General features: G+C 41.7%; 1 protein-coding gene across 5 annotated transcripts in view; it reads right to left on the reverse strand.

Moving 5' to 3' along the window:
• Positions 1 to 638: 638 nt before the first annotated feature.
• ANKEF1 (ankyrin repeat and EF-hand domain containing 1) overlaps positions 639 to 26,847 on the reverse strand; it is a 33,940-nt gene continuing 7,731 nt past the window's right edge. For 3 of the 5 annotated variants that reach the window (XM_073339621.1, XM_073339622.1, XM_073339620.1), the window contains exons 3-10: positions 26,030 to 26,229; positions 21,670 to 21,819; positions 19,848 to 19,971; positions 18,097 to 18,916; positions 11,638 to 11,864; positions 7,939 to 8,120; positions 5,282 to 5,416; positions 639 to 3,334 (exon numbers count right to left, since the gene is read on the reverse strand). In XM_073339621.1, coding sequence (XP_073195722.1) covers positions 3,182 to 3,334; positions 5,282 to 5,416; positions 7,939 to 8,120; positions 11,638 to 11,864; positions 18,097 to 18,916; positions 19,848 to 19,971; positions 21,670 to 21,819; positions 26,030 to 26,229 — 1,991 coding nt within the window. In that variant the 3' untranslated portion in view covers positions 639 to 3,181. Of the gene's footprint in view, positions 3,335 to 5,281; positions 5,417 to 7,938; positions 8,121 to 11,637; positions 11,865 to 18,096; positions 18,917 to 19,847; positions 19,972 to 21,669; positions 21,820 to 25,802; positions 26,230 to 26,847 lie in introns of those variants that run through there. The other 2 variants (XM_073339623.1, XM_073339624.1) reach the window with 2 other exon arrangements.

Consider the following 26,847-nt stretch of genomic DNA (forward strand, 5'->3'; position numbering starts at 1 on the left):
CACCTGTTGAGAGGTGGGGCAGAGCCTCCCTGAGCAGCCTGCCGTGCAGACGGGCTTCCCAGGCTACCAGAACACAAACTGCCCCTCCCATTGCACCCAGCATGTTGTTCTGGGTTGAGCTGTGGCTTCACCTCCTTCTTAACCCCCTTCCCTTCCCTTCCCACTTTTGGGCAATGTGTAAGAAAAGGGTGGGGCCCTACACAGTCCCTTCCCCCCTTTTTTTGCCAGTGGGCACAGAGGGGTCAGTCACAATAGCCCAGGGGTTGCAACTATGCACTGGAGAAGCTTTCTGCATGCCTTTCAAAGGCCACTCACAATCAAGCTTCACACTGCACAACACAAAACGATGGGAGAAACTGCATTGTACACTGGTTAGATTAAACTCTTCTACTGCATCCAAACAAAATCCTTCTCCCGTCCAGTGGAGCCACTCATCTGTGTAAGCCAAACAGGACATTGCCCTTAGTTAATCATAGCAGTGATTACCTAAGGGTAGGCTATTTATTACGGTATTAATAAGTAGCTGACATTAATGTTGAGAAAACTCTCCCAGCTAATTCCCATGATACGCCCGTGTCGTGAACATTGTTATTTACCTTCTGAAATAATTGACTTATGAATTTCCCTGCTCCCCCCACCCTCATTTCTATCTGTGAAGTCTGCTTTATTTTAGGGTGTATGATTTATCAAACCGATCCTGAAGCTTTTCCCGTATGTACAGATCCAGCTTTATTTTTGATCATTTGTTGTCTGCCACCTCATCCTCCTTTGCATAGTTCTCTCTGAATAGTTTGAATACAATTATTTTATTATTTTGAACTATCTGGGCATAAACTGAGGATCAAAGATACCATGCCCATACACTGAGAATCCCCAAACAACTGATGTCAACCCAGACACCCTATTTCCCTTGAAAGGCCACCATTACTCTGAAATATACAAACTACAATACCAGTAGTATTGGGGCATTCTTGCACGCGAAGCAACTTGCCCTGAGAATTTTCATCAGGGCGAAGATGCCAATTCTATTCTAAATAATTACATGTTAAATAAAGTCATTTTAAATTGCACGTAATATTGCACTGGGTGTGTTCATCTTCAAAAGAAAGGAAGCACAAGGGTTCTGTTGATGTAAAGTCAATGGAGCTATGTGCATTTACACTAGCTGGGAACCTGGCCCCAAAATTTTCAGATGTCAAGCACATAACTCATTAAGAATTATTTTCATAACAAAGGGTGTCTAAGTCATTTGCTTCAAGTTTCTGTCTCCGTACCAGTGAACAGTACGTCTATTGTTCTGCATGCAACTAGGGTAAAAAGCATCGGGCTCATTTGAGTAACTGGGCTAGTAAGAGGCATGGGTAGAGAAATGTACAGTACCACCACTATTAAGGTCTCAATCCTGCAGTCTTTACTCAGGCAAAGCTCCCACCGAAGTCCATGCTATCCTCAGCAGTGCCTGTACACACCCATTAAGGGCAATGTGGCTGCACAGATGTCACTGAGGGCAGAATCTGGTCTGCAGAATCTTAATTACTGGAGATGATGCACATGGAGGAAAGAACCCAGCTAGACTCTCAGATTCCATGTAGACTTGGCAGGACTGACAGAAAAAAACCCGAATATTTTTACCCTTGTAAACTGAAAAAACTGGATCTAGAGCTCATGGAGCCACAAATATAAATACAAACACTGTCACACCAGGTCAGACCAGTGGTTCTTCTAGTCCAGTATCGTGTCTCAGAAACATACTTCTGATGGAGATGCCAGCATCTCTGCAATGGAAAATTATAGAATAATCTAGCCACAAGGAATCTTTCTTCCTAACTCATTCAACTACTAATAGGCTTAGGCTCTGAAGCATGAGGCTTTGTATCCCTTATATTTATATAAAAAAGTCACCTCTGAAATAACTATGGCTGTTGTCATAATCCATATAAATGTCTACATCTTGTACTAAGTTATTGTCCTCAGGTATATAGTAGTGGGGAGTTCCATATGCACTATGGAAAAAAATTATGTACTATTTAAATGATACACATCACCATGTTGGGCGTTTTCATCTTCAAACAAACAAGGTGTCTTATAATTTCTCTTTTTAAGTATGTTTTCAACCAGTTTTCCTGGTGCTAAAACAAGGCCCCCCAGTCTATAATTCCCAAGATCACTCCTAAGCCTATTTCTAAAGTAGGGACATTATTCACTGGTCTTCATTCCTTGAGTATAGGACATCCACTGACTTCAAAAGGCCTTGTATCAAGCCCCACGAGAGCAAAACTACACTCCCAGTACTGATTATTTTTGAAAGAACATAAGAACGGCCATAGTGGGTCAGACCAATAGTCCATGTAGCCCGGTATCCTGTCTTCCAAAAGTGGCCAGTGCCAGATGTTCCAGAGGGAATGAACAGAAAAGGGCAATTGCAAGGGATCCATCCCCCATCATCCAGTCCCAGCTTCTGGCAAGTTTGTTGAAAATACACCATGGGCCTGAGTCACAAGTGTGGTGCACTGGCTCAGAACTCGAGTAATGCAATCCTGAGCGAATCCCTGCATGTGTCCATTTTGCAAGTGTGTGTAATGGGATATGAAAATATCAGTTCAGGAATTAATACCAGAACTACTCATTACTCGTCTATTTTCAAATTTTAACTAATAGGAGTGATGCCATCTATCTCTCTGAAGGATGATGCTTTCCTTCTGAGTGTCCCGTAGCACTGGATAAGGACATCCCAATAGAGGATTCATCCTGCTTGCAATTTACCCTGTTCTTTTTTAAAAAAATCCTAATAAGAGAAAGATAAATAAAACACCACTTTCCCTTAGATGAGTCTTGCCCTGTGTCCAAGAATATGGCAGCATAAAGCTGTAGCCAATGGTGCCTATGTTTATAAATTTTAAAGGATGCATTGTTTAATGGAACTAGAGTCTGTATACACTGGTAAATCAGAGCCTGATCCTTTCAGGAGTCTAGAATCTTGGTGTGGCTCAGCCTCTTAGAAGATTAAGCCCTTAACTACAGGGAAACTACACAGTTGTACAAAGGAAAAAAATAAAGTTTTGCTCCAATTTTATCATAATTGAGGGGCATTAAATAAGGGTAACATGATTCTGCCTTCAAAAAGGAGCCTCTGCTTTTAGACCCTTTCTGAACTTCAATGCAAAGAAAGGCACGAATTAATTTAAGACGCCATTTCTAACGCACGGGCTTTTCCCATGAAATTCTTCTTAAATGGCATCATGAAGTCTTCAAAGTCCACCTCATAAGTAAAGCGCTCACGATGCAATTCCCGCTTTCTTATTAGACTAGCTGTTGTCGCTTCCGGGGTCCAAGTCTGGAAAACAAAGGTAAATACAATTGTAATAATTAAGCATCAGTATGTTCTAATTAACGAATAATGCTTATGTAATTGTCTCAACATTTTTTATATAGTTTTTTTTTTAAAAATTAGAATCAATATCAGACAGACAAACTATTGGCTATCTAGTTGAATATTTGCTTTATCAGCTGGGAGATCTGTGATTTGAATCCTGAAACTCACCCTGATATTACATTACTTCCAGCCAATTGAGGGTGGAATTTTTACAAACACCTAAGGAAGTTAGACACCTAACTTTCATGGACTTCCAGTGGGAATTGGAATTCACTTATAAGCTCTGGAAAATCCTATCCTATGTCCCTTAGACACTTTTAAAAATCCCACCCTAAAAATAGTCTGTATAGTTACAAAACCTCTTCCTCATTCAGTAAAATATTAGTGCCCATGGGACGGCACATCCAGCATTGCTTCCTGCTTCCATACCTGGCACAACCAAATAGCTTTCCCTGCTAAAAGACGTCATAGCGACAGAGAGTTCCCCAACGTAATTTCCAAACGTCTTTAATAGCTGCAGGGAAGCATATGCCACAGGCTCTTTACCATTGTCACTTGACAACGAATATCTGATATAGAAAAAAATGGATGTCCAGCACTCCTGCTGAATAGCCACTGATGGCATCAGAATCTGCAGCTCTGTGTGACAAAGGAGGCCACAGGCCTTTATTGCACATAGCACGTTGTAAATGAGGACAAACGTTTACAAACATGCTTTGAAAAAGGACTGGGGCCTGACTGTTCTTTCAGTTTGCATGTGCAACGTCCACAGCTTTCACCTGCAACTGATGGATTAACAGGGGTCCTGGTGTGTATCTTACCTGTTAATTGTTACAGTAATACAGGGACTGTCATTCTGGATCTGAACAGTGACCCATCAAGTCCAGTATCCTGTCATCAACAGTGGCCAGCACCAGCTACTTCAGAGGAAGGTGCAGTCATGGGGTAACTTGCCCAAAGGGAAAGTTTCCTCCTAAGCCCCATCAGTTAGAAGTCAACTTATGCCTGAAGCATAAGAGTTTACGCCTTTAAAGGTGTTATTTATTTTTAACATACATTTAATATAGTTACAGTTGTAACTATGGATCCACATTAAATGTCTAATCCCTTTTTGAATCCTGTTATGATTTTGACCTCAGTGGCATCATGTGGCAATGAGTTCCACAGGCTAATTGTAATTTCTTTAATTTCAACAGTACATATCTTGAAGGAGAGAATGACTCAGAAAAAAAAATCAATTGTCTTCAGCAAGGTCTTTTCCGCAATGATGATTGTTTATAACAGGAAAGGCAAATAAATTAATAACATAACTGACAAGTAAGTAGAAAGACTCCTTAGAATGGATTTAAGCCAGACAAATGACAGCCCTGCTCTTCTAAAGGTACTCGCCCCTCTGTCTCCAAAGCAGCCGTTCTTATAGCTCTTCCCCTTAATAGCTGTAGAAGAGGTGAGGAAAGCTGATCTGGAGTTAACCCCTGGTACACTAGGATCATCCTTACACCCTGATACAACTTCATTGTCAACATTGTAAAGCATCTTTCTCAGAGAGAAACCACCTGAATTTTTACAAGGTTGTTGCTCTTTGATCAACTGATTTGTAATAAAAATACTGAAGGCTATTAATTTCTAGAGTCAGAACAAAATGATTTATCTTAAGCGGAGCAAGCAAAGTGACACTAGTTATGAAAGCCACGTTTCCAAATCATGCAAACAAAAGTTGTATATTTTTGATATTTCTGAATATATTGGGTCAGATTCTCTGCTGGTGTTAATGGGTTCAGCTCTACTGAATTGACTTTGACTTCAATCAAGCTGTAGATATTTACACCAGCAGAGAATACAGGTCTATTGTCATATTCATTTCAGTGTCAAAATGCAGCAGGATCGAGGCTCTGCTAATATACTTACTTTTCTGGGTATGAATGTGATATCAACTTTCTTAGTAGCACCACTGGTTATTAAAGAATTCAGATGAATAACATTGTCCTTAAAGGATTCTTTCTTTTCTTCAAAAATAGATTTTTCTGCGATTGGTGGAGGTGGCTGCAAAAGTTTAAGCACAAGACAAATATGTCACCCTTTCAAACACCGTTCATACTAGTTGTTGTAGGATATTTCTTTTACCAGCCAGACAGACAGATGTGTGTGTGTATCCATTCTAGAAAGATTCTATTATTGAATCATGTAAAATAAAAAAGGTTTAAGCATTTATATTGGAAATAAAAACGAGGGAAGCATTTTAAGAATCAGGCGAGTGGATGCAGTTCTTGGGAATTTACAGATGAAACATTCACATTTGCAAAAGAATTGGTTGACAAGTTTAGAAAGCTAGATGCTTTTTCCATGTATCACAAGTATTAACTAGCAAGCCTGTAAAGAAAAAGCCCGTAGGGCATCTACACCAAAGCGCTAAACCAGAGTTTGACTTCTAGTCTCAGTCACATTCTCCCTAGGTTGTCAAGGGCAGGATTATTGTAAGGAAAGCACTTTTAGTCCCGGAGGGAATAATTGCATTGCGTCTCTAAATAGCATCCCCTGGGGCTGATTAAGAAGCAGCACTGATAAACTCCGAAGAAAGTCACAACTGAAAATGCCATAACTATGATGAAGCTGCTAAGGCCGGTGTTAGAATGTGTATTAGGGGGAAAAGATCAAGTACTCAAGGCTCTGGCTGGGGTGCAGAGAACACACCAGGGAAAAGAACACTCAGAACAGAGGCAGGGTTTGAAAAATATAACTCAAATAGTTCAACATCTGAAGAGGCGGAATACGTGATAATTGCAGACTCACGACTGGGAGAAAAGTCAAGGGGCTTTATCCAAAGCCCACTTAACTCAGTAGAAGTCTTCCATTGAGACTTTGAGGGCTTTGGGTCAGGCCTCATATGCCGGATGTAACAAGGTCTCCTTTTAACATATCACAATCATGATGACAGTAAAGATTATATGAGGGAAAAGGACATTTCTCTACCTTGTGTTTAGGTACCACAGAACACACAATCCCTGGAATATCACACACCAAGCAGGTCAGTGGGCAACCCTGCACTAAAATAATTACCCAATCCACAGTTTTAGCTGATGAATGAGTATGACACGAGTTCAAAGCAGCAGGAGAGTGTCATTCAGAAACCACATGTTGCAAAGTATCGACTTTAAACAAAGTAAATACTCTTGGTCAAGTGCTACAATAATACATTTAGATGCCCATGACTAGGATAGCGATTATGTTCCTTGCACGTTCTCAGTGGCCAGATCTGTGGATACAGCCAAGGCCACGAAAGCACCAGAGGGTTCTGGGTACTGACTGTGCAGCTTAGCAGAAAGGAAGGCTGAAGTTGTGGGTAAAGGTCTGACTCTGATGATCTGGGTTCTGTTCGTGGCTCTGACAGACTTCCTGTGTGACCTTTGGAAAGACACCTAACATTTTAGATTGAAAGCTCTTTGGGACAGGGAACGTCTTTTTGTTCGGTGTCTGTGCAATACCTCGCATAATGGGATCCTGCTCCATAACTGGCGCTACTAGGGATACAGTAATACAAATAATAAACTCTGTGTCTGAGTCCCGCTATCTACAATGCTCTCCACTCTCATGGTCCATGCTGCCAGGCTCTTGCTCCCTCCAGAATTGTTTACCCCGGCCCTGAAGCAAACTGTAACTATTCCTGTTCTAGTTTGAAGATCAGGCAGAATGCTTCCCACAGCTCCTGCTAGGCCAAAGGGATTGCACTAAAGAGCTGCAGCTAAATACTGACAATTGATCTCTTCTTCTGTTACGTTCTCCAGATCTGTGAGGTCCAGACTGCCCCTTAATCACTATGTCCGGTTGGTATAAACCTCCAGCACACCCTCTCATCATAGGTCAGCTCAGAAGCATGCAGACTTTACGAAGAACTAAATTCCAACCCAATCCAGCCCGCACCACCACCAAAATTGCATTTTGGAAAGTCTGATCTGTAATTTCCTTATCTTGTGCTGAATCTGCCGGGATAGTAAATAAGGGTATTGCAAAACTTTTTTTAAAAATGGAGTCACGTTGGCAAAAAGTGACTTTCATGATGCCTTTCAGGTAGCGGATGTCACAGGAGTACCTGACGGGGCACTGGTAACCGTGAGAAGAGCGCTGCTAAGCAGGAGTTCAGGGACCAGAGAAACAAAATAGCAAGCTCAAGTTAACGTGGAGATGAAATGGTCCTTATACCATTTGGCTGGGTGCATGCCACACGTGCTATTGTTAATATGAAAATAGCACCTAGAGGCCTATGTGACGGGCACTGTCCCTGCCCCCAAAGAGTTTACAGCTAAATAGAGAAGGGGAGGGGGGAATGCCCAAGATCATACAAGGAAGCCTGAGTTAGGAGATGGGGGTTCAATCCCAGATACCCAATGCCTTAATCCTTTCTCACAGTCACCGGTTATAGGGCTAGCGTGGTTTGCATAAGTATTTTGTAGAGCATCTTTATAGCTTTTGTCTGGAAAATAAATGAAGAAAACAAGCATCTTAGTAACTGTTGGCAAATCAAATCACCTCCTTGGCTGTATTTCATTACCCCCTGCTATCTATCATACCTCCTCCTTTGCAGCTTCAGCCTCCCCCTGCTTGGGCTTAGCAGCTGATTTAGGCTTGCCAGGTTTCTTCCCTTTATCTGCTTTGGTTTCTGGTGGTTTTGGCAAACGGTCCAGTTTTTGTTGAAGCAGGTCAATTAGTCTAAAGTCAGCGTACGCCTTTGCAATGTCCAAAGTATTTTGGCCTTTTTAAAAAAGAAAAAGCAAAAGCAAAGTTCACAATAAGAATCACTGTCAGTAGCTGTATCAGCCATGACAATAAACGGTGGCACTGATCACCATAATGACACTGCAATTCACTGAACTCAGTTACAGCTCAAGCCTCCTAACCATGAAACACATGAGTTGTGCTCACTCATGCTATCAGCCTTGTCGACATCAATGGGAATACTTGCAGGAGTAGACACTATTTTTGTGACTAAGGGTTTTCAGGATCAAGCCCCTAAACTGTGTTTCACATGTATTCTTTGGTTGGTCATTTTGCTTGTAATAGTTTTTGACATTTGTTGTTTATATTTGAACTCTTGTAGGAGCGAATTCAGCAAGATGATGACTTTACTTGGAGGCACTCAACACCTCCCAGGAAGCGGTCAGCATATTGCAGAGCCAGGGCTTTAAAACAGGCTAGAGTAGATCTCCACCTCTTTTAGGGCCCTCAGTGGAACACCATCATTTTAAAAGTTATTCCTCTGTGGCAAAACTCAGTGGAGCTGAGCACCTGCAATTCCCAGTGAACTCAGTGGATATTACAAGGCTCTGGCCTAGAACTGGATGGGGAATGGTTTTGGGGCCACACAAAAATTTCTAGGATTTAAAAAAAAATTTCCAGTTTAACACAGGGGAAAAAAACCCTGAAATCTTCAGAATTTGTTCCTTTTTTTTTGAAAAATCAGAGAGACACCCCTCCCCACATCCAAGAACAGCTTATAGTCTGGTAGGTAGGACTCTCCACCGGGATGTGAGAAAGACAGTGACTTGAACCCCCATCCCAAGTGAGCACCCTAACCACCAACCTATTTGCGGGAGCCAGAGAAAGAGGGGGAGCACACACACCTTGACCAGATAGTGCCCCATGGACCTGAGAAACCTTCCCATGCAAGCTTCATTGAAACTGACCCTTTCTTGCAAAAAGTTTCACTTTTGACAAAACTATGTTTTTGGACAAGCTATGTTTCCCAAATCAGCTCTACTGAGGGCCCTCTGGATCAAGCATTTCATCCCCTCATAGATGCTCCCATGTCTTTAAAAAAAGAAACCTACAAGATTAAAATGTTCAGTGACAGAAATAAAAGTTTTCATTTTAAATGATGCCAGCTACATGAATCACATATAATCATTGTTTTAGTTGAACAGCTGCTGTGCGTCTCAACCCCAGGAATAAAGCCACACTTGCCAACAATTTTGACATTTCACATAATCATACCTTATAGAAAGTATTAAAACGTTTCATAATAGTTTAAAAACAAACAAACCCTAAATGTGCACTATAGCTGATGAAGGGAATGGTTTGTTTAACAATTAGAAAGGGCTAGTATGAGAAGTTTTCCGCCACTACTTACAACTGTTTGCCCACAGTGGTGTGATTAGAACAGAGCAGAAGATACATATACAGAGTCAGATTTTCAAAAGAGCTCAGCTCCCAGTTGCAGACCTAAATAAGGGCCAGATTTCCAGATTGCTCAGCACCCGGCAATTCAAACGCTCTTTTGAAAATCCAACTACTTATTTAGGCATTGGATGCTGGGCTATTTTGAAAAACTGGCCCACAGTGAAGTTTACACCTGAAGCAAGTTTTTCCTCTTTTATTCAAAACAAACGTGTCCCCTTACTATTACTTAAACAGCATGGATTAAAGAGGACTTTAAGCCCCCTTCGTGGTGTTGGGATTTTGGTCTGGTTGGCGGGTAATGCAGCCTCCAGCACAATGTAGAGTGGACTCCAGGGCTGCTCTTAACTACAGCAGCCTGCAACCTCGAGTTGTCCAGAATCCCTTTAGAGGAATGAGCTATGAAGTCTCCCTTCTTGCCCCAGCATATCTTCTATGCCAAGGCTTCTAAGGGGACCTGTGTAGAGCTACTGACCTTCACCAGAAGAATTGTCCTGTATCCCTTTTCTGGCCACTGCATGGTGACATAACAGTGCATAGGGGCTGGAGTACAGGTGCAGAATTCCTTCCCTGGAGTTTGCCAACTGAGGTCAATGGGGACAAGACTGCATCAATAAATACCAGCAGCTGGCCAAAACACCCAGCCAATATATTTTTAATTTAATAACATTTATTTTACTGGGAATAATTTCTGATGCATGACATCTATTGGACACCTCTGCAGACTGAAGTTAATAAGACTCTCCCACTACATCATGTGAAAACCAAGGAAACTAACAGAGCTGCACGAGATCCCTGTCTCTACTGCTACTACAAGGTAATAACTTCTGTATAACTTCAGATAATTTTTGTTGTCATTTTTGCTAACACAGAAGAATATTTATCCAACTGCTAAACAGGAAGAAGCACATCAAACAAGTGCCACATACAGAATTAAAAGTAAAAACACAATGGCTATTATAGATGGGTCATAATTAAAACCTTTACAATTTTGCTTTACATAACTAGCATTACCTCACTATAGTACTCACTAATAACCATTTGCAAACCAAGGGAGCCATTACAGTCCTAGCAGAGTTGTTTTCAATGACACTATTTCACTGCAAAAAACTTTGTTAACCTAGAGTTAAGCTTGAATTTTTACATAAAGAATAAATCAAAACAAAAAAACCCCCAAAACTCTTGAGACCCACTTTTTTCAAAAGGCACAAAATGATAGAAATCCTGAACAGAATGTAACATAATGCCACTATATAAATCCATGGTATGGCCACACAGCATGCAGTTCTGGTTACCTCATCTCCCAAAAGGTACATTAGAATTAGAAATGGTGCAGAGAAGGACAACGAAAATTATGAGGGGCATGGAACATTTTCCATACAAGGAGAAATTAAAAAAACTGGGATTATTCAGTTTAGAAAAGAGATGACTAAGTGACATGACAGAGGTCTATAAAATCACAAGTAGTATGGAGAAAGTGAATGGGGAAGTGCTATTTACCCCTTCACGTAACGTAAGAATGAAATTCACTCAATGACATTAATCGGCAGCAGGTTTAAAACAAATGCACGCACAAGACACAGTCAACCTATGGTTCTCGTTGCCAGGAGTTGTGAAGGCCAAAAGTATAGTGGGGTTCAAAAAGAATGAGAGAAGTCCATGGAGGATAGGTCCAGCAATGGCTGTTAGGCAAGATGGTCAGTGACAGAACCCCATGCTCCAGCATCTGGCATTGGCCATTATCAGAGACAGGATACAGGGCTAGATGGACAACTGGTCTGACCCCGTATGGCCGTTCTTAATGTTCTTAACATGTGGGTTCCACGTAGTAAAAACTGAACCCCTAAACACTGGAAAATAGGAACACGCCCACTAAATTTACTAAGACAACTTTAACTCTCTCCCCAGAGCACCATGCTGACAACCACCAGAAATATTACAGTACAGCCAGATCCTCAAAGAACATACCACTTCATTTTACTTCTTTTACAATACGATCCACTGTCTCAACAAAGCTTATGTGTAACTGAGAAAAACTCCAAACCCTCTCCTGCCTTTTTAATCGAAAGTGACCACAAATAATTTGGAATATTTACCTTTTCTGTTTTCCATCTGGACTTTCGCACCAGAATCAATTAAATATTGCACTGAGTCCAATCTACAGCTCTCAATAGCTCTCATCAGTGGGGTGGCACTGTTGATTGTAACTGCATCTATCGCTGCTCCATACTTCACAAGCAGTTCAGCAATGTCCTGTTGACCTGCATGGCAGGCATGGTGCAGAGGAGTCCACTTGAAATTGTCAGTTGCGTTTACATCAGCCCTGTAAATAAATAAAACATGAGAACATATGAATGGCCATAATGAGTCAGATCAATGGTCCATCTAGCCCAGTGTCCTGCCTTCTGACAGTGGCTGGTACCAGATACTTCAGAGGGAATGAACAGAACAGGGCAATTATCAAGTGACATCCCCTGTCATCTAACCCCAGCTTCAAACTGTTTCACCTCTAGGGACACCCAGAGCATGGGGTTGTGTCCCTGACCACCTTGGCTAATAGCCATTGATGGATCTGTCCTCCATGAACTTCTCTAATAAAGAGGTACCGTGTACATATAAAGATGAATACAACTACTGTATCTAGATTGATTGTTTCACAGTTCCAGGTCCAGTAAACATTAAATGCATGACGTTACTTTTTAAATGTAAGAAGCCTTTTCATGGGTTTTCATCTCTCTGTCATACAGCTTTGAAATATTTTAAAATACCTGACGTGGCTTATCATGGAACTAAATGAATTTTAGGAGTTCGTATGGCTGATGACCACTTAGCTAACTAAGAGCAACAAAAATGATTAAAGGTCTAGAAAACATGACCTATGAGGGAAGATTGAAAGAAATTGGGTTTGTTTAGTCTGGAAAAGAGAAGACTGAGAGGGGACATGATAGCAGTTTTCAAGTACATAAAAGGTTATTACAAGGAGGAGGGAGAAAAATTGTTCTTCTTAACCTCTGAGGATAGAACAAGAAGCAATGGGCTTAAATTGCAGCAAGGGAGGTTTAGGTTGGACATTAGGAAAAACATCCTAACTATTGGGGTGCTTAAGCAGTGGGAATAAATTGCCTAGGGAGTTTGTGGACCCTCCATCACTGGAGATTTTTAAGAGATTAGACAAACACCTGTCACAAATGGTCCAGATAATACTTAGTCCTGCCATAACTGCAGGGGACTGGACTAGATGACCTCTTGAGCTCCCTTCCAATCCTATGATTCCCATCTTGGAACAGCTGTATGGTGCCTATTCACATTACTGCAAGAATGCTTCCGTAAGGAGGGGAACAATAGGGTTGTAAATGATTCATGTCACAAATCAAACATATCGTTTTTATACTGCTGCCACTACTGTGCTCTGGCTTCCACTTGGGCCCCCTGGTGTGATCTTCTAACCCTTATGGCTATGTTTTATGTTCTTTAACAAAAGATCAGCATCCTCAGATTCTTCTTACCAGAACAATTCAGGCTGACTGTCACTTTAAAATCCGCCCTGAGTTAACAGGCTGCATGCTGCTCTGCTGCTTCAGAAGCAATGATCCAGGGGACAGGAATCTGCCACTGATCTAGACCAGGGATCGGCAACCTTTGGCACGCGACCTGTCAGGGAAATCCGCTGGCGGGCCGGGATGGTTTGTTCACCTGCAGCGTCTGCAGGTTCGGCCGATCGCGGCTCCCACTGGCTGCAGTTCGCCACTCCAGGCCAATGGGGGCTGCAGGAAGCGGCGTGGGCCGAGGGATGTCTAAGGGCATGCCTTCACAGCCCAGTTAGCTCAAGTGATAACTCAAATGTTACTCTTTCCTCAACTCCTATCCACTCACAAAAATCTCTTGGTCAAGTTAAATGGTGCTTTAAACTCTAGCCCATCAGGGGTGGAGTGTGGGTTTAAACTCAAGTGATGCTGAGGCTGGAGCTAGTAATGCTGGGGGGATGCAATGGCGTGACTTACAGTAACTCATCACCCGATCATCCAGTCACACTGCGTCACTGCGGTGTTGTTTTGCAGTGTGGTTGCTCTCACTGGGGCTAGGTTAGCAGGAGTACAGTAACTTTAGCTCACTGATGCAGTGAAGACAAGCCCTAAGGGACAGGCCACAATAGATGTGAGGCAGAAACTCTTCCAGGTGTGCGCTCTAGATTCTGGTTACATCATTTATTTCAGTTCCCCTCCCACTTTAACATTTTCATCTGTTGAATGTTCTTCCACAGCCCAAAGAATTAAAGCCTATGGACTCCAAACAGGGATGACAATGAAGAGAGACATGAAAGAGAAGCTCATCCAATTATCAGATCATTTCCTTGGATTTTCTTTAGATTTTTCTCAACCTTTTTTTTTTTTAAAGTCAGTGCACCCAATTTTATTTTGAAATAGTTACATTCTATAAGGGATGTGGCCAAGTAGTTTACTACCCAGATTTCACCATACTTTAACGGATGCATATTGTAAAATCAAATAATACTCATATTTTAACACTAAACAGACTCTCTGATTATAAATTGCCAGACCTCTGGCATAAATCAGTGTAGCTCTCCTGAAACTAGAGTATCTATGCTGATTTATACAAGCTGATGATCCAACACTGCATACCTGTACAGCTTTAGGTTAGAAAATTACAGTATTTCTTTAATTATTCAGAGCTAGAAAGATTGATATTAAAAACTTCACACTGGTGTAATCGGGGGACGTTTTCAGTATTGTTTATCTAGTTTATCCTACATAGCAGTACAGCAATGATGGCATGACAGAAGTGAAATGTGCAACTTGAGAGAAAGCATAAGAGTTAGGCTCACAGAAAGAAAATAAATATTTTATTTTACTACAGAACAGAAATAATCAACGTTGCTGCAATATTGTTGACATAGCTGCTTCATAAAATGTGACCTGAATAGCCATCCTGATTATGCCGTTACACTTTCTACATCTTATATTCAGACTTTTCCCTCTGTCTTCCATATTCCCTTCTGGTTAATTTCATATTTTTAATATTTCTCCATTCATATTTTTTGCATTTGCTTTTTATTTTACTCACTCTTTTTTTTTTTTTTTTTACTTTGTGGAAATGAAAATTTACATGCAAAGAACTGAATTAACAAAAATGCAGTGGTCTGAAAGACTGTCTCCAGTCCAAGGCAATTAGATCCAGGGATGCAGACACCTGTGCGCAAGCAGGACACTGCTGAAGTTAATGAGGCCCTGCAGGCATGCAGGGGTCCATCCGGGCAGGACCAGGACCCAGCTGATTGTGGTACACTTCCCTCAGGTGGAGCTCAGAACAGGAGGGGCCCCATCAGCCACTTCTCCTGACTTATCACTTCACCAAGGTTCCTTCACAGTTATCAAAGGGGAGAACGATGCTCCCTCCTGTTTTCAAACAAGCCACAAGCTCTTCCCATAATCCTCTCCAAGTCTGCTGCGTCTCAGAAGCCCCACTGAATGGGTTTACAAGGAGTAAAAGACCACTGAGGGGTTCTTCCCCAACCCCTTCCACACACACACACACACACACACACATATACACACGCCCCAGCTACATCAGCTTCATTGTATCTGGGACTGTCCCATAGAGGTACAATGTGGAAATTGTTGAACTGGAGCATCCATTAGAACATTAGTCCAGGAGCCAATACCAGATGCTTCGCAGGAAGATGCAAGAAACCCCACAGTTCTAAGATGTTTCAGGATAAATTTCTTCTTAACCCGCTCTGGCCAAAAGCTGACATATGCCCTGAAACACAAGGGTTTGCATTCCATCCACACGTCTTTTAAATTCTTTATTAATGTAGTCCTGGATGTTCTTGTAATCTATATAAATGTCTAATCTTTTTTAAAATCCTGCTGAAGTCTTGCTCTCAGTGACATCTTGGCAATAAGTTCCACCGGCTAATTGAGTGTTATTTGTTTACCAGTTTTAAAATTTGCTGGCTTTCAGTGTCATTGGATAACTCTTGATCTTGCGTAAGAAAGGGCGAGGGGAGAGAAGTGCTCAATCATCTCCATACCATACATTATTTTATACATCACTATCATTTCCTATTCATCTCCTTTCTGGAGTAAATGATCCACAATCCTTCCAGTCTCTCTTCATATGCATTATTTTCCAAGCCTGCCATTATTCTCTCCATCTGTTCACTGAACCCCCTCCGCTTCTATTTTATCCTTTTAGGGACAAGCTGATCAGATCTGAACAGAGTATTCCAGGGGAGGGCATAACATTGATTTACATAGGACTTGCATGTTAGCACTGTTTCTTGCTGTATTTTTTTTTTTATCAAACTGATTTATAATACTGCTCCAGCAAAACTGTGCAAATAAACCACAGCACACACTGCCGATTTACGGTCAAACTGCACCATTTTTTATAACCTTAGATGAACATACAAACACTTTGTATTCCACTCAATATGGTTTGTTGAAAGACCATATTGTAAAAGGGAGCCCAGAAAGATTCCCATAGCAATATTTTCACCATGTACTGAAATTCTATCTTGCCAAAAGGTGCAAAGCTAACATTTACTACGGCACTTTACCTCTGTATTTCCTGTTTTTGTCTGTTTAAAATCCCAAAATTAACATTGCTTTACCATGTTACAAGGTCCAAATGTTAAACATAAGGGGCAAAATTTATCCTAGATGTAACTCCATTGAACTCAATGGAGGTTTGATAAAGTCAGTAAAGATTAATTGGCCCAATAAGCATAACCACTAGACTCCAAGAATGCACAGGCTTAAACATGTATGTAACTTTACAAATGTCCCATGAATGTTAGTGGGACTGCTGAAATGCACTAAGTTGCATGAGTTTAAGTCTCTTCAGGCTTGGGGCCTGTAGGCAGTGTAGGCCTTACTGGAGCCCTACACACAACTAACAGTAAGAACCAAAGGAAGCCTGGTCTTGGCAAAATTTCAATGCACCACGTATTAGCTAACACCAAGTAAGCACATTCCAGGCCTGAGAGGATGATACAGGAACACCCAGAGTTCTCAAGTAATTGCATGAACACATTCCCAGGCAATGGCTGAGAGACAGACAGACCCCTCATAAGATATTGAGGGAATGACAGGATAATGGATGAGGATTTTTTGTTAGAACTAGCAGGTGCAAGGTAGAAGAAAAGAATGAAAAGCATATGGAATGTAACATTTAACGTCTTTATATCAATGTATAAAAGGAGAAGACATAGAAGGGGCATCTTTATGCTGGCCTACGGGACCAGATCCTAATGTCCTGGTTGAGCTGGTACCATTGTCACAGGCATACATATATTAGCATACCTGTAGCTCCTATGGGGCACTGGAACTGTGCTTTGTCGACATCTAACCTGGCTGAGCACCTTCAGCATTGAACCGAGCCCATGGTCTTTGTGAACAACATCGAGGTCTGCTGAATCAGCAAGCTGCTGGTGAAGCTGATGGATACAGGAGCACCTACCAGCTTCAACAAGGCTTCACTAACAACAGAGCCTAAGACTATAAGTAACTGCTCACCCTTGGAAATGGGAATTGCTATATGTAGAGAGTAATGCTAAGGTAAATATCATTGTCTTTCAAATTAAAAAAAATAAAGGGTTTTTAAAAACCCATCGCACTTGTGGGTTTTTTGCATATAACACAACATTCTGCTCTTTTGTTCTCCTCGTTGAACAGACACCTTGTCGTGCCCTGGTAGAGCCCGACAGTCATTCAGATAAATGCCTAAGGGAACATCTTCCAAATTACTTGAATGAATCGTTAACTATCATTCAAAATAAAAATCCTACCTTTTATTATTTAGATTTCCCAAGTGTGTCTGCTGACTACAATCTGCCGCAGAACTTTTAAAGTGGTGAATATATTAGATAGCAGTGTCTGACTACAGCCTTAAGCCTAATCTACTCAGCACATGTGTCAGCCTGCTGTGGTTGTAGAAAGGAAGTACAGTAATGCTTTTATGCACCAGTCTCAATTCACACCTTTGCCTCTAAAGGCAGTGGGAATCAGGAGATCTAGGATGTATTCCCAATTCTGCCACAGACTGCTCGTGTGATCTTGGGCCAGTCACTTAGGCCAACATTTTAAAAAAGCATCCTCTAATTTTGAGTGCCTCCGTTTTTGGAATGCCCAATTTGGGACATGCTGAGGTGGATTTTCAGAGGTGCACTGGCAGATCCCATTGACTTCAACTGGATATTTAGGTATCTGGCACTTCTGAAAGACCAAAAGCTCAGACCCCCCCCCCCAAATTAGCAAACACTTTGAAAACATTGGCTTTAACCAACTTTGAAGATCACCTTTAAGTGCTTCTGCTTCCCCATCTTCAAAAACAAGGATCATCATAACAATACCCTACCTCATGGGCGTTATGAAGCTAAATTCATTATTGCTTGCAATGCTTTGATTGTACAGTGATAAACACTAAGCAAATTCTTTAAAATAAAGTTAAATATCTCCAAGTTTTCTTCTTTTGTGTCTAAGTGACTATCAAATATATACACTGCAAAAACAACCCTCCTCACAAAAACTTACCCCTTCTCTAGAAGATATTTCACAGCATCCATGTTTCCACTTCCACATGCCGCCATCAGAGGAGTTTTATAATATACATCTCTAATGTCCACTGGTATCCCCTCTTCAAATGCTTTTTTCAGCGACACAATGTCTCCTTCTTTAGTAAGATAGTTAATCTTGGTGTAAGTCTTCTCTGGCTCATCAATGTACCACGCAGAGTCATCCTGCAAAGGATGTTCAGGGGGGTGATCCCGATGAAAGCGGTTACCATCGGTCACATTCTGATAGGTCTCAATCATGTACATAGGGGGCCCGCCATCTGTTCGGCGTGGGCACAAGCTCTCTGGAATGACGCAGATGGGCATGGGGATGGAGAATTTGCCTTTCTTCCCTTTTCCTTTCTTCCCTTTCTTCTTTTTAGGTCCGAAAGACGAAATGAGATAGGCTTTTTGCAAGTATTTGGAACCTTTAAAGAACTCTTCAATGTTAATTCCCCCAGCACGAGACTTATCATGTGCCTGGGCAACAGTTTGTATTAGTTCAGCATCCACAAAATCACACTTCTCCTGAATAATTGATGCAAAATCATCTTTGCTTATTGTTCCGTCACCTCTGTCCACAACCTCAAATGCCTCACGAAGGGCTGTCTGATGTTCTAAGGACCAATCGTGCAACCTCATCGCAAAGCGTGGATTGGCTTCCTTCGCTCCAGGTTTGGTGATTTTAGCATGGAGTCGTTCAATTTTGCGCAGTTCCTTTGATGCTGCTTTAAAGCCACCTTCTTTGGCAGTCATTCTTGGGGTTTTTGTTAGTAGGTTCTTCCATTTAGGATCACAGCCTAAACATACAGACATTGTTTTACTGAAAAAACAAGATGGTGTATAAAACTAGCTGAGTCTTAATTCAGATTTGCAGCCAACTGCTGCAGATAATTATTAACACAGGTCTACAATTTTATACTGTCTGGGATCTAAACAGAACTATTAAATTGCACTTTTTAACTAGGGAATGGGATAGTTATTATACACAAATACACAAAAACTACACTGAAAGTATTAAAAGATTTTACTTAAACCAATAAAAGAAGTCATGAAGAGCAGAGCTAAGCTTGAAATATTATTTCTAACTCACCATTCTGTACCCAAGAATTGCAGTTTGGCTATGTGTGGTGCCATTCCTTAAAATGTTTGTACCTCATGAACACAGCATGAAGAGATTTTGCAGGTTCATGTGATGACAGTGAAATTCCAGGGGTGACACTGAATTTGATTTTAGTCAGCATGACCACAGCTTCTTTGAGGCCAAATCCAATGCCCACAGAGATTAAGGGGAGTCATTCCGTTCACTTCAGTAGGCTCTGGATCAGGCCCTTTAAGTGATACAATGATTATTTTCCTTTGAAATGTAAAGGGTCCAAAGCAGCTGTGGACACTCACTTCTGAAAGAATTAAATCCATCCCAATGCTAATGGAATATTGTTCCCACCTGTGTATGCCTAAATACTTAGCCCAGTGTTGTTTTAAATGACTCAAATCTATTGAGCATCCACTGCCTCCCTTGAGAATTATTCTACAGGCTCACAGCCACACGGTTAGGAAAATTTTCCTGACAATCTATATTTATCAGTGGATTAAATACTCATTACTAGTGCAACTGTGACAGTCCTGGAAAGTTAAATCCTCCATTTATAGAGAAGTGAAATCCTGTATTTAGCACAGAAGATAAGCAAAGATTTGTATGATCTATGTAAATACACATTTTTTGTTTACCTCTTTGCCCTATAAATTTGCAGCAATCCGCAAAGCCCCCAGCAGCAGCGTAATGAAGTGGCGTGTTTCCATTCATAGCAATGAGCCCCACATCTCCATTATAAGCTGAAATAATTCTTAGGATCTAGAAAAGCAAAGTCAATGCCATTAAAAACCCTGCACCAAAATGACTAGAGTTTGTGGGTTTAAAAAAAAAAAATTGAAATTAGGGCTGTCAATTAATCACAGTTAACTCAAGCAATTAACTCAAAACAGATTAATTCGATGAAAAAATTAATTGTGATTAATTGTAGGTTTCATTGCACGGTTACACAATAATAGAATACCAATTTAAATTTATTAATTTTGTTTTTCTACATTTTCAAATATATTGATTTCAGTTACAATGCAGAATACAAAGTGTACAGTGCTCACTTTATATTATTTTTATTACAAATATTTGCACTGTAAAAAAGATAAAAAATAGTATTTTTCAATTCACCTCATTCAAGTACAGTAGTGCAATCTCTTAATCGTGAAAGTGCAACTGACAAATGTAGATTTTTTTGTTACATAACTCCACTCAAAAACAAAACAATGTAAAACTTAATTGAGCCTACAAGTCCACTCAGTCCTACTTCTTGTTTGTCTTAGTGACTGGCTGAACAAGTTTGTTTACATTTACGGGAGATAATGCTGCCCGCTCCTTATTTACAACGTCACCTGAAAGTGAGAACAGGCGTTTGCATGGCACTGTTGTAGCCGGCATTGCAAGGTATTTACGTGCCAGATATGCTAAACATTTGTATGCTCCTTCATGCTTTGACTTGTACACTGCACTATCTTTTGTTTTATCTTTTTTACAGTGCAAATATTTGTAATCAAAAATAATAATATAAAGTGAACACTTTACACTTTGTATTCTGTGTTGTATCTGAAATCAATATATTTGAAAATGTAGGACATCCACAAATATTTATAATACATTTACATTAGTATTCTATTATTGTGTAACAGTGCGATTAAAATGGCGATTAATCACAATTAATTTTTGTAATCGTTTGACAGCCCTAATTGAAATATTGTGTAATCCATACCCACGCTGTGCAGCTCTCTGTCCCTCTCCACTGATTAGTCTACATACAAAAGTTTATGAGGTTGCTACAGTTATGTGGTTCCTTGGCCAGGCAGTAGGAACTTGTGTTTTTAAATCCAAAGTGCCCACTTTCAATCCCTATTACCATCAACCCATCCAAGGCTGTTGTGTTTTAAGAAGCACAGATAGATAGATATAACAATACTGCTACAGTAAGTGACCTAGATCCAAACAACAGGGTACTAATGGGGTGGGCATTGCCTCCAGGCTTCTCTATAGCAGAAATGTAGGGATCTTTGGGGTAGGAATGGGGGCAGGAGGATAGTTGCTGCTGATCAGTTCCCCCACCTCTGTTGAAATTAGAGGGGGCAAATTCATAGCTGTCCTCATCGTGTCTTAGAGACAACAGGGAAGAAAAGAAGCTGCTCCCCCGTCACTGGGCATCTACAAGCAACACCTCCTTTGTGAGACACAGCCAGGACACACAGCCTTGTGAGACCCCTCCGCCCTGGTGGGCCCACCCACATAAGACATAAGTAGGAACGTGTATTTATAGGTACCTCACAGAAAACTGTTGCAGATTTATAAGAGAAATACCATAATTTCTAAATCCCCTTTGATGGTTTAATAGAAGCCATTCATGAATAATGATTTCTCTGATTAATCAGCAAAGCTGCTTGTCTTGGGGGGAAGGAAAACCGGCTGAGTAGCTTTGAAGTTAAGTTTCAGTACTATCAACAAAAATACCTCAAAAAAGCCTCCTTTGGCGGCAAAATGTGCAGCATTGTGTCTTTCGTTGTCAAATATGTTAACATCTCCGCCTCTTTCAAGTATGCCACGCACCATCTCTATTACTCCCTCTCTTGCCGCTTCCATTAAGGCCGTGCGACCAGTAGCCTGCAAATTAAACAGCTGTGTTTTATGTTCGTTTTCGTGTTAGACAGTCAAAGTCAGCATCACAAGGGAATAGAAGAACTGAAGGTCTGCTTTATGCATCATCAAGAAGCAAAGAAGGGTGGGTGCAAGCCCAATAATTTCAAAAGTCTTCTGCAGGTCACCTTTAAGAACCTAATTCTACAGTTTTTAAAACACATGAGCGAGTCCCACTGTCTTCTCTTGAGTAAAAGCTACAGGATCAAGCCGCATAAGCCCAAACCTAGAAGTAACTACGTGTGTAGTTTTACTCAAGTGAGTAGTCCCTGTGAAGTCAATGTGCCTTCTCACTTGAGTAAAATTATGCAGCAACATGTTTATGGGCTCGGCCCCTAGATATTCAGAAGACCTCAGCTCAGCCATTTGGGTACTTCAATGAAGTGCTCCTCAGCCAGCAACTGACGTTCCCATACACTCAAAGGGCTTGTTGGATCTTGCTTAGGAGGACCACAACTGTGGACACAGACTTAAAACAAAGTACCATTGTTTTTCCATGTCACAGATGTCCTAGAGAGGGACACGGGACCATAGGCTCCTCTAGCCCAGTGGTTCTCAACCTGGGGGTATGCAAAAGTCTTCCGGGGGTACATCAACTCCCCTAGCCATTTGCCTAGTTTTACAACAGGCTACAGAAAAAGCACAAGCGAAGTCAGTACAAACTACAATTTCATACAGACAATGGCTTGTTTATACTGCTCTATAGACTAGACACTGAAATGGAAGTACAATATTTATATTCCAATTGATTTGTTTTATAATTATATGGTAAAAATGAGAAAGTCAGCAATTTTTCAGTAATAGTGAGCTGTGACACATTTGTGTTTTTATGTCTGATTTTGTAAGCAAGCAGTTTTTAAGTGAGGTGGAACTTGGGGGTATGCAAGACAAATCAGACTCCTGGAAAGGGGACAGTAGTCTGGAAAGGTTGAGAGCAACTGTTCTAGCCAATACCAAGAACTTTTTGCAAAATGTGCCTGAAAACCACTGGTGCTAGATGTGTCCATGTGGTAACATGGACGTGCAAGGGAAGACTGATTCAGTGCACCAGCTCTGTTAAGGAGGAGCAATCAGCACAGCTGGGACAGTGGTTTATTAGAAGATGGCAGGGTTTTGGGAATTCCACCAGTAGTATTATATCCCCAAGCAAAACTAGCATATGCTAGTACAAACATCAAATTTATGCATGACATCTATATGCATTTAGTTACAACAGAATATACACTCTTAGGAATGTCTGGCTTTAGGAGACCCATAGACCTTTCCTTATACAAAGCACAGGGGTGGCCAACCTGAGCCTGAGAAGGAGCCAGAATTTACCAATGTACATTGCCAAAGAGCCACAGTAAAACGTCAGCAGCCCGTCATCAGCTCCCATCCTCCAGCTCCCAGCGCCGCCCGCCCATCAGCAGCCTCACCCCCTCTCTCCCTGCACCTCCCGGTCAGCTGTTTTGTGGCATGCAGGAGGCTCTGTGGGGGAGGAGGGAGGAGTGAGGGCGTGGCAGGCTCAGGGAAGGGGGCTGGAAGAGGTGGAGTGGGGGCAGGGCCTGTGGCAGAGCCAGGGGCCGAGCAGTGAGCACCCCCCGGCACACCGGAAAGTTGGCACCTGTAGCTCCAGCCCCGGAGTCGGTGCCTACACAAGGAGCCGCATCTTAACTTCTGAAGAGCCGCACGTGGCTCCGGAGCCGCAGGTTGGCCACCCCTGCCTGACATAGCATATCTTCTTAGATAGTCAGTGGCACATGCTCTGCCCCTTACTTGCTACAGCAGGCCCACATGTTGGAGTGTGGCTTTATACTGGATTTCCAGTGAAATAACCACAGGATAGTGCGGTACATGAAGGGTTTATTCATGCACGGGGCTATACACCAATCCAAGTGTATACTGTAGAATTACTTGGATCACGTCCTTTCTGCATAGCTGCCTGCACATTTTGTCTCTTTCAAATGTGTTTATGTGAATAGGAAACATAGTCTAGAATTATTAAGACATTGTGCTGTTGTTCTTTACACCCCAGAGGCAGACACATTTCAGTGGAGTCTATATATATATATATATATATATATACAGTTTGTGAAGCACTCTAATATAAGAGATGCTCCAGCCATGTAAAGTGGAGGAGGGATAGCTCAGTGGTTTGAGCTTTGGCCTGCTAAACCCAGGGTTGTGAGTTCAATCCTTGACGGGGCCATTTAGTGATATAGGGCAAAAATGGGGGATTGGTCCTGCTTTGAGCAGGGGGCTGGACTAGATGACCTCCTGAGGTCCCTTCCAACCCTGATATTCTATAGGGGGGAGGGATAGCTCAGTGGTTTGAGCACTAGCCTGCTAAACCCAGGGTTGTGAGTTCAATCCTTGAGGGGGCCATTTAGGGATCTGGGCCAAAAATTGGGGATTGGTCCTGCTTTGAGCAGGGGGTTGGACTAGATGACCTCCTGAGGTCCCTTCCAACCCTGATATTCTATGAACTCTATTATTAGCTGACCAGAGGTGGAGGAAATAGAATCTCCTTCCCCTTGGTATCACTCTGGACATGCAAGCCAGGCAGTGTGACTCTCTTCCTTTGAAAACTATTCTGTACAAGCTGGGGTCAAACAGTGCGTCACAGTGAATAGGAAACTATTTGTCCTAGGGAGTGGTGAAGATACTGACTGAGCAGAAAATAATTCCCTACGGCTAAGCTCTGATATTAAAATGTTCCTCATTGCCCATCACTGTTAGGAGGAGGTGCCAGGGATTCTTTTATCTTATTAAAAAAACATTCAGTTTTGCATTGCTTTTTGACCCAATAAAAACAAGCAGATTAACTCAATAGTTAACAAGTAAAGAAATGTGATTGTTCATACGTTCTTCTGGTCTGTTTTGAAGGGTATATTTGGGGAAAGGGATGGAAGTAGATGCTGTATTGCTGGTAAGTGGCTGGAGTGATTATGCTTGTGCAAATTCCAGGCAGGCTGAATGTGTCTTGTGGGGCGCAGGGAGTTTACTGTGGAGAAATGCTGCTAAGAGTTTTTTTGGGGGGGTGCATAGCCTGCAAGTCCCTGTTCCAGCTTCAATCCACCAGAGGGTACTAAGGGAGAGCGGGGAAATAGCCCTAAGGCGTACCCTGTGGAGTGTCATCTGTTGCACTAACACCCTCCTTTCTTTGTACTCTGGAGCTCAAATCACCCACAATCAGTAAAGCCATTCCAGGTGGAGGCCCCCACAGTTTAATAAAAGAGGTGCAGCTGGAAGGGCACTCTGTGAGTGGCTCTGGAACTCATTCCCCCTCTTGGGCTGAAATAGCCTGAGTCTCTTGACGTTTAATGCATCGTCATCTTGGAAGACAAAAATGCGGTAAGGGACAGTGTTTGTGGGCACATAAGGAATGTTTGGACTGATTAACTTTAACTAGAATCTCCTTCCTTAGAGGTTTTTAAGGTCAGGCTTGACAAAGCCCTGGCTGGGATGATTTAACTGGGAATTGGTCCTGCTTCGAGCAGGGGGTTGGACTAGATGACCTTCAGGGGTCCCTTCCAACCCTGATATTCTATGATTCTATGAACTAGAGGGATGAGGATAAGCTCCTGGATTTGTGGTTACCTGAAACATATGAAACATTGCATGTGCCTTGAGCACTGGTCTGGCTTTTTAAAAATGTCTCATTGTAATGAATAAACAAATAAATGACCTGGATTATGGCTGCCCCTTGCATAGCTGTGCAGACGGAAAGGAGGGTAAAGGACAAGGTTTCTTGTAACATCTCACTGCCTTGGTTCTCATGCAGGGCCGGCCACACTATGCTTCTAATTGTATTGAATATAATTTCAACATTTAAAACAATAGGCCAGATCCCTCGGCCAGTGTAATGGACACAGCTTCGCTGAAGTCAACGGGCGATATCACTTCACACCATTTGGGGAGGTGACCTGGTTGTTTTTATGCATATAAATAACTGGATCACAACCTACCAAAATCCAAAACAGGAGACAAACGATCCAGGTGTGGGACCTCGGTAAAATAAAACAAGAATGATGGAGAGGGGCTATCAGTGGCAGTAATATGTACATTGCCCAAAAGTTAACTACCTGATGTGTCGTCTTATTTCATTTTAAAGATGAATGCTCCTATATTGTAGTGGTCTTACAACTGCATTACAATAGTATGTATACATATTTAATTATAGGAACATTCCTACTAGGTTTATCGCATTGGGGTCTGCTCCTCTTTCCAAAAATTTCAGACATATTTCTTTAATCTCGTGTGCTTGTTCACAGGCTTGTAGGAATACTGGCTTCCCATTGATAGTACAGTTGTTAACATCTGCGCCGCATTCTAAAGCGATCTGAACGCAGCGGCAGTGCCGTTTCGTAGGTAAAATACAGTAAAACAAAACACCTGCAACAAAAAACAAAATGGCTGTTAAGCAACAAATGTTAGGGGGCTGAATCAAATAGCAGGAAAGGCCCTGATTCAGGAATCTGATCTGCACAGACAGACCCCTTGAACCAGTATAGTGACCCATTCATTTCTCAGGCATAAGGGCCTGTCCATTTGAAACAGATTACAGGATGAAGACTTCAGAAATTAACACATGAAATGATATTTGGGATTTCAACAGGACCGCTTGTGGAGTAAAGCAATATTCAATGAGAGTGAGGGTATCAGAATCTGATCCTTAATAGTTAGGCACATATAAAACTAACTATTGGAGAGAGCTACCAAAATGCCTGATCCAGCAAAAATGTCCTCACTTTCAGCACCACAAAAACTCTGAAGAAAAATGGCTTTGTTGGGTTGTATGTGTAGTGAACACCCACCTGGGGCTGAACCTTAGGATGTTCAGTACCAAACCACAGACCTTTGCTACATGAGCCAAAGAACAGTCCTGCAGCAGAAGACTCTTACTCGTTATGCTGACCAGCCTCTAGAGGGGGACATAACACACATGGCTAGCACGTGATATGTGGTGAGAAAGCAGGACTGCAATTTGTATTGATTCTGGCTCCAAAGATA

Source organism: Lepidochelys kempii, chromosome 3 (assembly GCF_965140265.1).
Source record: "Lepidochelys kempii isolate rLepKem1 chromosome 3, rLepKem1.hap2, whole genome shotgun sequence".
NCBI lineage: Eukaryota > Metazoa > Chordata > Testudines > Cheloniidae > Lepidochelys > Lepidochelys kempii.